We start from the raw sequence: 14,431 nt of genomic DNA on the forward strand, positions 1-14,431 counted from the left end.
CAAAAACGGCAGGTGTGAAATAGTCCTAAAACTAGTCACCCCCGGGCCTATAACCTGGGAGACAAATTCACCATCAGTATCAGTTTCCCAGTGTCTCTGCAGCTTTTACCAGCCACACACAAGCGTCTGTAATCAGCTGCCTTTCCAAACTCAAACTTACACACACACAAACCCTGGCCTGGATCTGACAACCTGTAGATTTACAACTATGTCAGATTTATCCTTTCCTTGCCACACTCCTTTCCCCTTAGCTTCAACCACCCTGGTGAAGCTAACACTCTTTCAGACGAGCTCTCCGCCTCGCCCACCTCTATTAATAATAATAATATTTATATAGCGCTTTTCTCCTAAAGGATTCAAAGTGCTTTACATTTCCCTTTACCGTACAAAATACAAAACAAGCTTAACAAGGGACATTAGTGAAATGTTTAGGTGAACAGGTAAATCTTGAGTCTATTTTTGAAGGATTCTAGAATGGAGGCCTCAAACTGTACAGGGAAGTGAGTTCCATAAGGTCGGAGCCACAAAACGGATAGCTCAATCCCCAGATGAATTCCGGGAGGTTCTAGGTACTTCATCAACGGATCGCAGTTTTCGAGTGGGACATTAAGGAATCAGAAGCTGCTTCAGGTACCTTGGGCCCTGGTTATGTAGGGCTTTGAAAGTTAGTAAGCTAATCTTGAAATCAATTCGCCATTTGACAGGCAGCCAGTGAAAGGAGTAGAGAATGGGTGTTATGTGGCTGGAACGGGGCTGGTTAGTTAATAGCCTGGCAGCTGCGTTTAGTACCATCTGCAACTGGTGCAATTCTTTTGCTGGGAGACCAAGGTAGAGGGCATTGCAGTAGTCTAGGCGGTAAATATATAAATGCATGTATGACTTTAGGCAGATTTGAGAGAATTAAGCGCTTGACTCTGGCTATGTTCCTCAATTATAGATATTTGCGTCATCTGACCAGGAACACAATTCTCTACCAGTATCCAGAGCTCGTCTTGCACCCTCTCTTCCTCCCCTAGCTTCACCATACGGTTGTTCGGAGGTTCGGGACCCACAAACTTTCTGAAAAGGGCATCAGCATTGAGGTGCTGTTGCCCTGGTCTATGTTGTACCTCAAATTTGAATGTCTGTAAAGCCAAAAACCAGCGTTTGTGTTTGTGTGCATCCACTGTGAGGGAGCATGATCTGTGACTAGCCGGAATTCTTGCCCCAATAGATATTTTAGCAACTCTACTTCCCATTTAATCCCCAAGCACTCCTGTTCCACAGTTGAGTGCTTGCGTTCTCTGGGCAGCAATTTCCGTCTAAGATACAGTGTGGGTTTCTCCTCCCCGTCTACCTCCTGGGAAAGGACGGCTCCTAAGCCTGTCCCAGAGGATCAGTCTGCAACACAAACAGCTTCTTAAAGACAGGAGCTTGCAAAACAGGCTCAAAACACACAGCTCGCCTTAAATCCTGCCAAGCAGCCTCTGCTGGTCTAGACTACATTATCTGATCTGGAGATTGTTTCTTAAGCCACTCAGTCAGTGGAGCCCTAGTGGCAAAATCACGTATGAATCTGCAGTAATAACCCACCAGACCAAGGAATGTTCTGCATTGTGATTTAGGTTTAGGCCACGTGAGGACTGCTTCCATCTTACTGTGCTGAGTTTTAACCTGCCTTCTGCCTACAATTTATCCCAAGTATTTCGCCTCCACCATTCCAATGGCACATTTCTCAGGGTTAGTGGTAAATCCTTGTGCCCGTAAAGACTGTAACACTGCCTCTACCCTTGGAAGGTGCGACTCCCAGTCAGAGCTAAAGATGATGATGTCGTCTAAATATGCAGCTGCATACTCCCTATTGGACCGAAGCAACTTACTCATAGATAGCCCTCTGGAAAGTTGCTGGGGCTCCATGGAAACCAAAAGGCAGCATTTTGTACTGGAATAAACCCTCTGGGGTAGAGAAGGCTGTTTTTGCTTTAGCAGCTTCAGTCAAAGGAATCTGCTAATACTCTTTTGTCAAATCAAGAGTATTACTGGCTTTTTGCTAGATTCTCCACCAGCACTTCAACCCGGGGCATAAGGTAGGAGTCAAACTGAAAAACTTTACTTAACTAGCGAAAGTCATTACAGAATCTTAAAGTCCCCAAAGGCTTAAGCACTAAGACAATGGGGTTATTCCATCATTGTTTGATTCCTCTATGACCCCCAAGTGCAGCATCTCCTCCACCTCTCGTTTTACTGCTGTCCGTTTTGCCTCAGGTATGCGATAGGGTCTCTGCTATATTATCACCCCGGGACAAGTAACAATATAATTTGTATAATTTGGGTCTTTCCCGGAATAGCAGAGAAAACATCTTGGTTTCGTGATACTAAGCTAGCTCACTACTTCCTGTTTTTGACTAAGACTGAAGGTGACCTCAATGGGTACCTGACAGTCTGAGGTTTTTTTTTAGCCACTAAAGAGGGCTGACTGACACTTCCTTTCCAAGGTTTTAATAGATTTATATGGTAAATTTCTGCCTCCTTCCTCTATGATCTCATAAGGACCTCGCCATTGAGCATACAATTTGCTCTCAGTAGTAGGCACAATCACCAGTACCTTGTCTCCTTGTTTGAAAGACCGGTCGACTGTGGTAATGTCATAATTGCGTTTCTGATGCTGTTGAGCTCTGTCCATATGGTCCTTCAGCAGTAGCGCAATCTGCCTTAACCGGCCATAAAATTGGGACAAAAACTGAACGATATTAGGATCTTGGCATGGCTGTTACTCCAACCCTTCTTTTAACACATCTAAAATCCCTCTAGGTTGCCTCCCATAGAGGAGTTCGAAGGGATTGAACCCTGTGGAGGATTGGGGTAACTCACGAACTGCAAACATCAAATAAGGCAGGAGTAGATCCCAATCTCACTTTTCTTGTGACACCGCCCTCTTTATCATCTGTTTAAGGATCTGGTTAAAGCATTCCACTAGGCCATCCGTTTGTAGGTGATAACCTGAGGTGGTAATCTTATCTACCCTTAACAGTCGGCACAAATCTTTCACCAATTTAGATACAACAGGGGTACCTTGATCTGTCAGAACCTCTTTTGGTATTCCCAGATGGGTATACAGCATCAATAACTCCCGGGCAATAGCGCTATATTTCATGTTACATAGCGGGATGGCCTCTGGGTACCTTGAGACATAATCTACTACCACTAATATGTATTGATGCCCACGAGCAGATTTTTCCACCGGCCCTATCAGATCGATACCAATTCTCCCAAAAGGTCCAGAAATGACAGGGAGGGAACCAAGGGTGCCCGAAACGCTGACCGGGGTGCTGTCTTCTGACACACTGGACATTCCTGACAATACTTTTTTACTGCTGCATGAATGCGGGGCCAGAAGAATCTTAACAGAATACACTGGAGAGTTTTCTCCTCCCCCAAATGGCCACCCCACAGGTGTGTATGAGCCACCCTCAACACCAACTGCTTGTGTTTCCGGGGAACCAACAATTGGTCTACTCTCTTACCCTGCAAATATGTTACACGATATAACAAATCATTTTTCAATGCAAAGTATGGTAAACCTTCTGCTGGTAAAGCCGTGATTAGTCTACCATTTATCTCTACAACATTTTCAAATGCATTTATCAACTTCTCATCATTCAGTTGGTCTTGGCCAAAGTCCTGTAAAGACACTTCCTTGTCAATGGGAAACCACTGTGCCTCCGTCTCACTCCCCCTCCTGCTGCTCACTGTCCAAGGAGGGTGTTACAGCCACCAAACTTTGGGACACAGCATAGCTTGAGCTCTTGGGACACCTCTGACGTGGACCATCTGCTGTCATCATGCCAAGTAACCACCTCTTGTAATAAAGGAAATACCCGACCTAGCATCAATGGGTAGGGTGGTCTGGCGGCTACTGCCGCTACCACCTTTTATCACTATCGGGAGGTGAACTCGGGGGCATTCTTCTACATCCCCATGTACACGTATGATCTTTACCGGGGATAGCACCTGATCAGACCCAGGTGGAACCAGGTTGGCAGAGATGATGGTTGATTCGCTCCCAGTATCCACTAAGGCCCAAACCTCCCGGCCTTCCACTCGCACCAAATGAAAAAAAGTGGTTTGCGCCAGCAGCCATGCTGACCACTGGTCGAGTTGTTTTTCCAGCACTGCAATCCATCGGCTCGCTCTGCTCTAAGCATTCCTGCTCAATGACTGGGCTCGTCGAAGTCAAAACATACTGCTGGAGGTGGGTTGTTGGCTTTAACAACTTAGACCTTGGATACTGGCTGGAACCCCTGCTTGGCTTTGTTCAACTTCCCAAGAGTCAGGTACCATTCAATCACCACCGCTAACTCCTCAAACATTTGAGGATCAGACTATAGGGACCACTGTTGCACCACACAGTCTAGTACATGCACAGCATGGTCCTAAGCCACCATCTCTACTATACGCTGAGCAGAGTTTTTATCCAGCTGCAACCATGCCTTACTCAGCCTAGCTAATTTGGCCAGCTGGACCCTTGGAGGCTCAGACGAGTTCAGCCGCCATTCCTGAAACTCCTGAGCTTTGTTGGGGCCAGTCACTCCAACCCTGCTGAGTATGGTCTTTTTCAAATGAGGATAGGAGCTTGCCTCAGTCACGTTTGAATAAACATAAGCTCTCTGAGGTTCTCCTGTGAGACAGGGAGCAAGACTGGCAGCCCACTTCTCCTCATGCCATTTTAAACATGTTGCAGTACGCTCAAAGTTGCGCAGAAAAGGTTCATCATCATCAGATGGAGTAAGCTTCTGTAACACCTCTCGCTCATGCCAACCTTTCAGTATTTCAGTTAATTCTGCATATAATAACTGAAATTCAGTTTTTTGCCCAACAGCCAGAGCCTGCTGCCCCGCAACCAGAGTTTGCTGCCCTGCAGCTAGTTCTACATAACTTTTCAAAAGCTCTTCCGCATTACACTGCTTTTCCACTTTGTGGATAAATATAGCAGGCTTAATTAACTTTCTCTTGTAAGCCAGATTCCCAGCAATCTTTATCAGCTGGCTTCTCTTAAAACTGCACTACATTCCCTGGGCTCCCAACCCCATACACAGGAATTAAGCAGTTTTATATTGTGCACAATTTGCATCTACACATGGACAGATTATCACTGTGAATAACTGCTGTTTTATGGCTGGCCTGCCACACTCACCTACCCAGTTGCTAGTAATGCGACTCAGACCCACCAAGCCGCTGCGCAGCGGGTAGGGTCCTGCAATGCATCTCACTCTCTCTGTGGATGGATCCGTTCACTATATCCAGGCTCTTGCTGCGTAGTAGTATCCAGCAAAGTCCCTGTTCAGACGCCAAATGTGACAAGAATAACATAGACCGGGTACAATCCAATACACGTTTATTTTCTCACCAAAGGCAGGTATACAGGACAGTGCAGTGTTCATACACAGAATCATCCAAAAAGCAATACAGTTCTTTTAGTGGACTCACCGGTCCAGGATCCCTAACACTAGTCACCCCTGGGCCTATAACCTGGGCGACTAATTCACTGTCACAATCACTGTAGACCTGCATTGCCACAGCTTTAAAGAGAGATAACAAGTTCTGCTAATTAGCCTTGCTTGTGGCTTACAACAGAGTCCAGGAAAACCTGGACTGGAGCTCATTACCATTTTGTTTTATTGTCCCATTTTTGAACAAACCTGCTCCGCCAAATTAACCTCATGTGAACGCAGGCTGGCTCTGTCACAATAGAAATAAAATTAAAGTGCACCTACAGCATACAAGTAAAAGGAATTTGCAACCCCACAGAAACTAAATCCAAAATGTTAAAAATGTGTATTCACATAAGTGTACCACTATTAACACTTGCAGTGCTGGTTGCACCAAATGACAATACATAAAAGTAATGAATAAATAAAATTTAATAATAAACACAATATATATATTTTGATCACAAAATAATTTCATATATAGATATAAATAAATAAAATCTAAATAAATTTGATGACATAAACAAATCTAAACAATTAAAATAATGCATACTGTGGATATCAGTGGATTTAATAGACCTTGCAATACTTGGTTTAAAAAAGAATAGCTATTTTGTACCTTCCTAATAATGAATACATAAATGTCCAGAATATTTGTCATATAGTATCAAAGTCCACAGACTTCAGTCAACAATTTCTGCACCTTCTAAACAGAAAAGGGGAGGGATTCCATCATATAAAAATAAGGATTTTATGAATGCACTTTTTATAGAAAACTTGTATAGCACTAATAGTTACCATCCTTAGCAGGGAACTAATGTCTGCAACAAGAGACTTGTTGGCCGACAGGCTGATGTAAATCAAAGTAGCCCGGGGTATCAGCAGGTAACTTTGCAGCTGAAGAGAACGAGAATGAACATAACGAACGCAAGTCCAGGTGCCAGATTGATGATCATTCGGTTGGAGTAGCTCAACACGCAGAGTTCCGGACACCATAAAAATAAAGTACAAGTGCTTCAAAAGTGATTCTTTCCCCAATTTAGGTGCAATGTAAGGTAGGTCTGGAGTCCACGGTGCCTATAGATAGGGACAGCGACGTGTTTCGTCTACTATACTTTTTGAAGCTAAATGAAATAGCTGCAGAGGCTGTACCAGTGCCCCACTCTAAAACCTACCTTCACCCAGCGTGGCTAGGTTTATTGCCGCATTCTGAGACAGCAGCGGTGTCTGACTGAGCTCCCTGGCACTCACTTTCCGGCCTGACTGGTGGGAGTTACGTTCTCTTCAACAGCTAATTTCCGGGGGATAACCCTGACTACTTTGAGTTACATCAGCCTGTCAGCCAATGACTGTCCTGTTGCAGATATTAGCTCTCTTCTAAGGATGGTAACTATTAGTGCTATACAAGTTTTCGATCAGAAAGTGCATTCATAAAATCCTTATTTTTATATGGTGGAATCCCTCCCCTCTTCTGTTTACAAGGTGCAGAAATTGTTGACTGAAGTCTCTGGACTTTGATACTATATGACAAACATTCTGGTTATTTATATATTCATTACTCGGTACTGTAGATACAAAATAGCTATTACTTTTATTTAGACCAAATATTGCAAGATCATTAGGTCTATTAAATCCACTGATATCCACGGTATGCATTATTTTAATTGTTTAGATTTTTTTATGTCATCAAATTTATTTTGATTTTATAAATATCTATATATGAAATTCTTTGGAGAATATTGTGTTTAATATTACATTGAATTTATTAATTACTCTATGAATTACCATTTGGTGCAACCAGCGCTGTAAGTGTTAATGCTGGTTCACTTATGTGAATTTAAAATTTTGGACCATATATTCAGAATGCAAAGAACCCACTGTTAAATGGACTGGAGGAGTCTCATATTTAATTTTGCCACCTATAAGGTAATTTCTATTCAGATTGCAAACCGTAACCGCTTCAATAGTATCAACACAAGGAATACCAAGAGATTTGGCAAAATCAATAACTAGAAAGTTGCCAACAGCTTCACTGTCTAAAAAAGCAGAAACATCGGTAACTTGACGATTAAACAAGATCTGAGCTGGAATCAAAACAGAATTTTTTGGAACAAATTAATTGTACCCCTTCCTCATCCTTTAGGCCGTTGTCTTTTCTCAACTTAATAGGACAATTGTGAGCCAGGTGTCCCTTGCCTCCACAATAAAGACATAGGGTCTCATTCAGACCAGGTCGCAAGCGCTGAGCGCTCAGAACTGGGTCGATGTTAAGGCCCTGCGCATGCGCAGCGGCCGCACTGCGCGTGCGCAAGCCCCGGAGCAAGAGAGAGATTCTCTCGCTCCGGAGCTCACTACAAAAGGGGCGGCTGTCGATGGTGATCGACAGCTCGCCCCGTTTTGTAGGCGGGGCAGGGGGAGGCTACACTAACGGAACGCCTGCCGCCAGCAGTGATGTCAGTGGGGAGCTTCCTGCTCGATCAGAGCAGGAAGCTCCCTGGGGTTTGCGGTTGCCGAGACCCAATCTTAGGGTCTTGTCGCAAGCCCGATGGTCACGATAGTCTTGACCATCGCGACCATCAACCTGGTCGGTCGCTAAAGCTGTGGTTGGTAACCCACAGCTTAGCTAGCGACCAGGAGGCCGCATTTAAAAAATCAAGCGGCCGCCCTCATTCAGAGAGAGCGATCGCTTCTTGCGACCGCCTCTGAATGAGGGCCATAGTCCCAAGGACCATCTCCTGGATTTCTCATCTGAGGACAATCTGTATAGCCCCAGTTATACATCCTCCATAACAAATCCACTTGGTATACAAAGAGTATTCGGGGATGATTCTTTCTACAATTTCCTTTCCTTTATACGTCTTAGTCAATTCTAATAGCTAAAAGCATGAGTTTTTCTAAAGCATCCGACACAGGGTAAATCCTTAATTTGTTCGGACAAGCCCATCCGAAATGGACTACGTAAGGCCGGGTCATTCCAAACACTGTCAACAGAACAAACTCTGAATTCTGTACAGTATTCTTCAGGACAGCTGTGGCCTTGCTTAAGGTTATGTAAGTGGGATTCTGCAGCACTTACCGCCAGTGAATAGATGCCAGACCTATAATTCACACTAGGGGTGGGTACACACCTAAACGACCAGCAATCGTGCCGATGTTCAGGGTGTTTTGCCTTCACCCTGTACATCGCATGATTACCGGAACACACTGCACGATTTAATGAACGACGAAGCGCTTACTTGTTCCGTCCTTCTTTAATATGTATGGCACCAAATGCGATATCGTGTGATTGGCTGTGCAGCACAGCCAATCACACGATAACACATGCGACCAGCGGAAGTGCGCAATAGTGCGTACACACTAGGCGATATACACAAATTGTCGTGCCGATATGCTAAATCGTGCAGATATTGCCCTGGTGTGTATGCACCCTAAGATTATGGATCCAACTGGAAATCACACAGAGATTTAGGATACCAGCAGTACAAAGTATTCACCAGGCACTCAGATCAGCATGCTTACACCAAGGCATACAGCTATAACTGATAAAGAGGTGAAGGCCTGGATGCCTTTTAGCACACACACAGACTAATGACAAAGCATCAATTAAGACCAACCACCTACAAGTGAAATAAGTTGCAGGTGTACTGGTGCACATAGGAAAGCAACCAGTGAGAATCCAAGCAATAACAACAGCTGCAGAATTCCTATGCAGCCTCTATTCACACACACATGCATACCAGACCAGCATGCAAAGTGGCTACTGACGCTGGTGTCCAGATCTCCTAACAACCAGTGGGACCTGAGGAGGTAGTGAAACACAGCGTTGGCCACAATGGCCCCTAACACATATATGGTAGATTTAAGCCCATCAAGCTATCCAATCTTTTTTATATTTAGAAGCCTTTTTATACTACACAAACATATGCTATAAAGAGACCATATTTCCTGAATTACATGAGTTCTCAAATAATTAGACAAGAGGAACAGAAAAAATATAACAGAAAATTTAGAAGATAAAGTGACAATGTTTCATAACAATACATATTCTTTGTCAATGTTAACTGAACAACAGAAGAAAAAACAAAACAATGTTTCTTTTACTGTACCTTTGCTTGATAGAGAATACAACTGTGCCCCATATGCGAGTAGCAGGTTAGATATAATATAAACTTGAAGGGATGGCCAATGATATCTGATGATCTATAAATAAGAATGACATCTGATGTTCTATAAATAAGAAAAATACAATGCATATGACACAAAAGGTTATTAAAAGTTAAATTTGAGATTTAAGCAATGAATATATGTATTTAGTATAACTTAATAAAACATAATATTTTCAATGAAATGTGTGTTTAACTTCAAAAACTTGTGTATTAGAATATAGCCAAACTTGCAAAAGCAGTGGATAAAATATTAATATTTAGCTCTGACAATGTTTTCTAAACATATTACATCTCAATCATAATTTGTCACTTCAAAAGTGAGCAGTAATGTTCTTTAAAATATATATATATTTTTTTTTTGTGAAGGTTATCTTTAAAAGCCAATTATGAAATGGACAATTAAAAAAATATACTAAAAAGAAACAAAAAACAAATGTGGAAAGATAATAAAAACGTCATCCTAAACTAAAATTTCTATTTTGCTTGGTAAATCATCTTCATTCCCAAAATATACTTACCAGGGTATGGTATATTCCCTTTGTACCCTGCTGCTTTACTGACTCCAGCATGCACAGCAAGTGCAGCAGACATCAGCAGAGCAGAGCCAAAATTTGGGAACACCAGGGAGTAAATTTACTAAAGTTCGATTAGAGAGTAATTTTTATGAATCTCTGAAGTCTCCTGAGATTGAATTGAAGTTGAACAGCAAAATCCCTTAGCAAATCTCAAATTTACTAAGAATGGATTTTGCTTTCGATTTTCAACTCAAATTCAATCTTGTTTCAGTCTAAGAAAGGATTTGCTGTTCGATTTTGCATGTTCATGTCCAAATCGAACAGCAAATTGTACTCCAAAACAAACTTCAAATCCCCAAATGAATAGAACTGCTAAATGCTTGCATTTTCAGCATGAGCAGTTCGTTTTCACAATGATAAATGCATACATCAGTGAGATACATGCATGTATTATACTGTAAAAGAGCCACTCCTGGTTGTGTAAGTACAGGAAAAAAATTGCGTAGGGTTCCCCTGTACTTCGCACAACCAGCACCAGATTCTGATCCATTCCTGGTTCTGGAATTACAGGGGAAAAAATGCGTTGATTTCCCCTGTAATTTCCACAGCCAGCACCGAACCCTGTCTAGCAGAGGAGTTATGTCACAGACAGGGAAACCCTATCACAGGGTTCCCCAACCAAAACATTACTCCTGATCGCAAGTCAGCCCAGGCCGGGGATCCCTGGGGGGTTGGGGACCCCCCAATAAAGGGGTCCCCCTCTCCAGGGCACCCCAGGCTCCCCACATGCTGGTACTTGTGGTTCTAAAAGTAACAGCATGCGGGGAGGCTTGCTGGGACCTGCAGATCTACTCATAAAACAAGAGATATGGTTAGAACTTACCTTTGTTATCTCTGTTTCTACGAGGTCCATAGGGGTCCACAGGGTTAACCTTGGGGTATAGCTGGATCTGGATCCACGGGCACCACGCAATTAAAGCTTTGCTGCTCCCAGTATGCGCTGGGTCCATCCACCTCTATACCCCGCCCCAGCCAGAGGCATATCAGTTGGTAAGTAGCCAAGGCTAGAGGAGATAAAAACAGAGAGAAGGAAGAATGGAACACACAAGAACCATACTCACGGAAAGGGAGACGGAAAATCGGTGGCCAGCCACATAGCCCATATGAAGCCAGGTGCGTCAGGGCGGGCACCCTGTGGACCCTATGGACCTCGTAGAAACAGAGATAACAAAGGTAAGTTCTTACCATATCTCTTGTTTTCTACTTCAGGTTCCATAGGGGGTCCACAGGGTTGACATTGGGGATGTCCCAAAGTAGTACAACTAAGGGCGGGGACGCTCCTGCGCTGAAAGGAGAATCCGGCGCCCGAAGTATACATCCTTAGAGGTGAAGGTGTCAAACTTACAGAACCGTAGATAAGTCTGTATGGAAGACCAGGTGGCCGCCTTACACAGCTGAACAGCCGAGGCGCCACGGCCAGCAGCCCATGAGGGACCCACAGACCGAGTGGAATGAGCCTTAACAGAGGCCGGAACAGGGAAACCCTCTGTGAATAAGCCGCACAAATAACCAAACGAAGCCAACGGGCCAAAGTTTGTTTGTTGACAGGCTAACTCCTCTAGTGAAAACCAAAGAGGACGAACAAAGAATCAGACTTCCGAATGGAACTAGTGCGATCAATATAAACTTTGAGAGCACGGACAACATCTAAGGAAGCCTCACCAACCAAGAGATCAGGTGACTGAAATGCCGGCAAAACTATTTTCTGATTAATGTGGAACTTAGAGACTACTTTAGGAAGAAACCCCGGACAGGTGCGAAGCACTGCACTGTCCTGGTGAAAAATCAGAAAAGGAGAAAGGCAAGAAAGCGTGCCTAATTCTGACACTCTCCTGGCTGAAGCAGTTGCCAGGAGAAAAAAGTGTAATCCACTTGGGTTCCACCGACTCAAGAGGTTCAAATGGAGGACCCTGCAAGGCCCGAAGCACCACTGCCAAATCCCAAGGAGCCACTGGTGGAACAAAGGGAGGCTGAATCCTGAGAACACCCTAAAAAAAGGTGCAGACATCAGGCAGCGTAGCGATTCTACACTGGAACCACACAGTGGTGCAGACACATGAACTTTCAACGTAGCGAGGCGTAAACCTAAGTCCAATCCAGACTGAAGGAACGCCAAAATTCTAGAAACACGAAACGCTTGAGGATCCACGAGCAGTTGAAATACATCTGGATGAAGGGACCATTCCCCGGGATGCATGTCGAGATGGCTGAGGAAGTCCGCTTCCCAGTTGAGAACTCCTGGAATGAAGACTGCCGAGATGGCTGGAAGGTGGCACTCCGCCCAAGACAGGATGCGTGACACCTCCAACATTGCTGCTCGACTGCGAGTCCCCCCTTGACTGTTGATGTGCGCCATTGTGGTGGTGTTGTCGGACTGAACTTGCACTGCCCTTCCGTGAAGAGCGTGACCGGACAACTGGAAGGCCCTGTACACGGCCCGAAGTTCCAGAAAATTGATGGTAAGAACCGCTTCTTCCGCCGTCTAACGGCCCTGAAGTGAAAGTGGATCAGACACTGCCCCCCAACCCCGGAGACTAGCATCCGTCGTGAGCAGGACCCAGTCCGGGTTCCAAAAGGGGCGGCCCTTGGTGAGAGGAGTTGTCTGAAGCAACCAAGCCATCGACAGGCGCACCTCCAAAGACAACACAAGCATCTGAGTCCTGATACGGTGTGGTAACCCATTCCATTTGGATAGAATCAGCCCCAGCAGGGGCCTGGAATGAAACTGGGCATACTCCACCATGACGAACGTCGACACCATGGAACCCAGAACTCTCACTGCCAAGTGAACCGACACTTGGGAAGTCTTCAGACAACTGCTCACTCGTAGTTGTAGGGAGGAAACCTTTTCCGGACTCAGAAAGATCCTTTGCTGACGAGAGTCTAGAAGGGCTTCCAAATGAACCATCCTCTGTGACGGAATGAGGGAGGACTTCTTCCAGTTTATCAGCTACCCGTGCGCTTGGAGACAAGCGATCATCAGGTGCAGATTTTGCAAAAGGACCTCCTGAGAGCCAGCCAGTAATAGGAGGTCGTCCAGATAAGGCAGAGGCCATATACCCTGGCTGTGCAGCCATGATAGCCATCACTTTGGTGAACACCCTCGGAGCCGTGGAAAGACCAAAGGGCAGAGCCTGAAACAGGAAGTGAAGATGTTGTATAGCAAACCTCAGATACTGCTGGTGTGAAGGGGCTATAGGAACATGGAGGTAGGCGTCCTGTATGACCAGGGAGACCATATAATCCCCCAGTTCCATAGCCAGAATGATGGAACGCACAGATTCCATCCTGAAAGTGGGCACTCTGAGGAACTTGTTCAACGATTTCATGTTGAGAATGGGCCAACGAGACCCATTGGGTTTTGGAACCAGAAACAGAGAAGAGTAGTACCCCATCCCGCATTGAGAAGGCGGAACGGGAACAACAACCCCTGCCTTCAGCAAGGAATCTGGCTTCCTGGATCTGCAAGGCCTTGGTGTTGTCTTGGGAAAGACTTGTGCAGAAGAACTGTTGAGGGGGTCTGTACCGGAAGGACAGGGCGTACCCCTGAGAGACCACTTCTTGTACCCAAGCATCCATGGTGGCATTGCACCAGCACTGGGCGAATTGAAGAAGTCGGCCCCCCACTCTGGGATCCCCCAGAGAGAGGCCCGTCCCATCAGGCTGAAGGCTTATCTTCGGGCGTCTAGTGCTCCAGGCCTGCTTCTTTGGTTTAGGGGCAGTCTTGGTTGACGACTGCCTCGGGAAGGATTGACCCTTGGATTCACCCTGAGTTCGAAAGGACCGAAAAGGCTGAAGTCCTAGCTTTAGAAGGCGCAACTGTTGATGGCAGAAACACCGATTTAGACTTTGCCAAGGTATCAACAATTTTGTCCAGGTCAGTGCCGAACAAAATCTCCCCATTAAAGGGTAAGGCCTCTAGGCCTTTCTTGGAATCCGCATCCGCTCTACAAGAACAAAGCCACAAAGACCGGTGAGCAGAGACCGCTGCCGCCGAAACTCTAGAAGTGAGGAGACTGGCATCCAAAGACGCCTCCCCAATATAGGATGCGGCATCCCTCATCTGACCAACCAAAGCTCTCTGAACCTCCAGAGCTTCTTCAGGAAGCGTATCCTCCAGTACATTGGCCCAGCTCTCAATGGCTTTAGCCATTCAAGAGATGCCATAGATGGACGGGCCACCCCCCAGAGAGAGAACAGATGGATTTCCAACAAGTCTCCA

At 45.1% G+C, this 14,431-nt stretch overlaps 1 protein-coding gene across 2 annotated transcripts in view; it reads right to left on the reverse strand.

Annotated features, from left to right (window-relative positions):
• The window catches only part of PGAP1 (post-GPI attachment to proteins inositol deacylase 1), a 707,270-nt gene that overhangs the window by 224,270 nt on the left and 468,569 nt on the right, over window positions 1-14,431 (reverse strand). For both annotated transcript variants that reach the window (XM_088456228.1, XM_088456226.1), the window contains exon 20: window positions 9,575-9,668. In XM_088456228.1, the coding sequence (XP_088312354.1) occupies window positions 9,575-9,668 (94 nt within the window). The remainder of the gene's footprint in view (window positions 1-9,574; window positions 9,669-14,431) is intronic.

Source organism: Taudactylus pleione, unplaced genomic scaffold (assembly GCF_031769625.1).
Source record: "Taudactylus pleione unplaced genomic scaffold, aTauple2 ptg000690l, whole genome shotgun sequence".
Taxonomy (NCBI): Eukaryota; Metazoa; Chordata; class Amphibia; order Anura; family Myobatrachidae; genus Taudactylus; species Taudactylus pleione.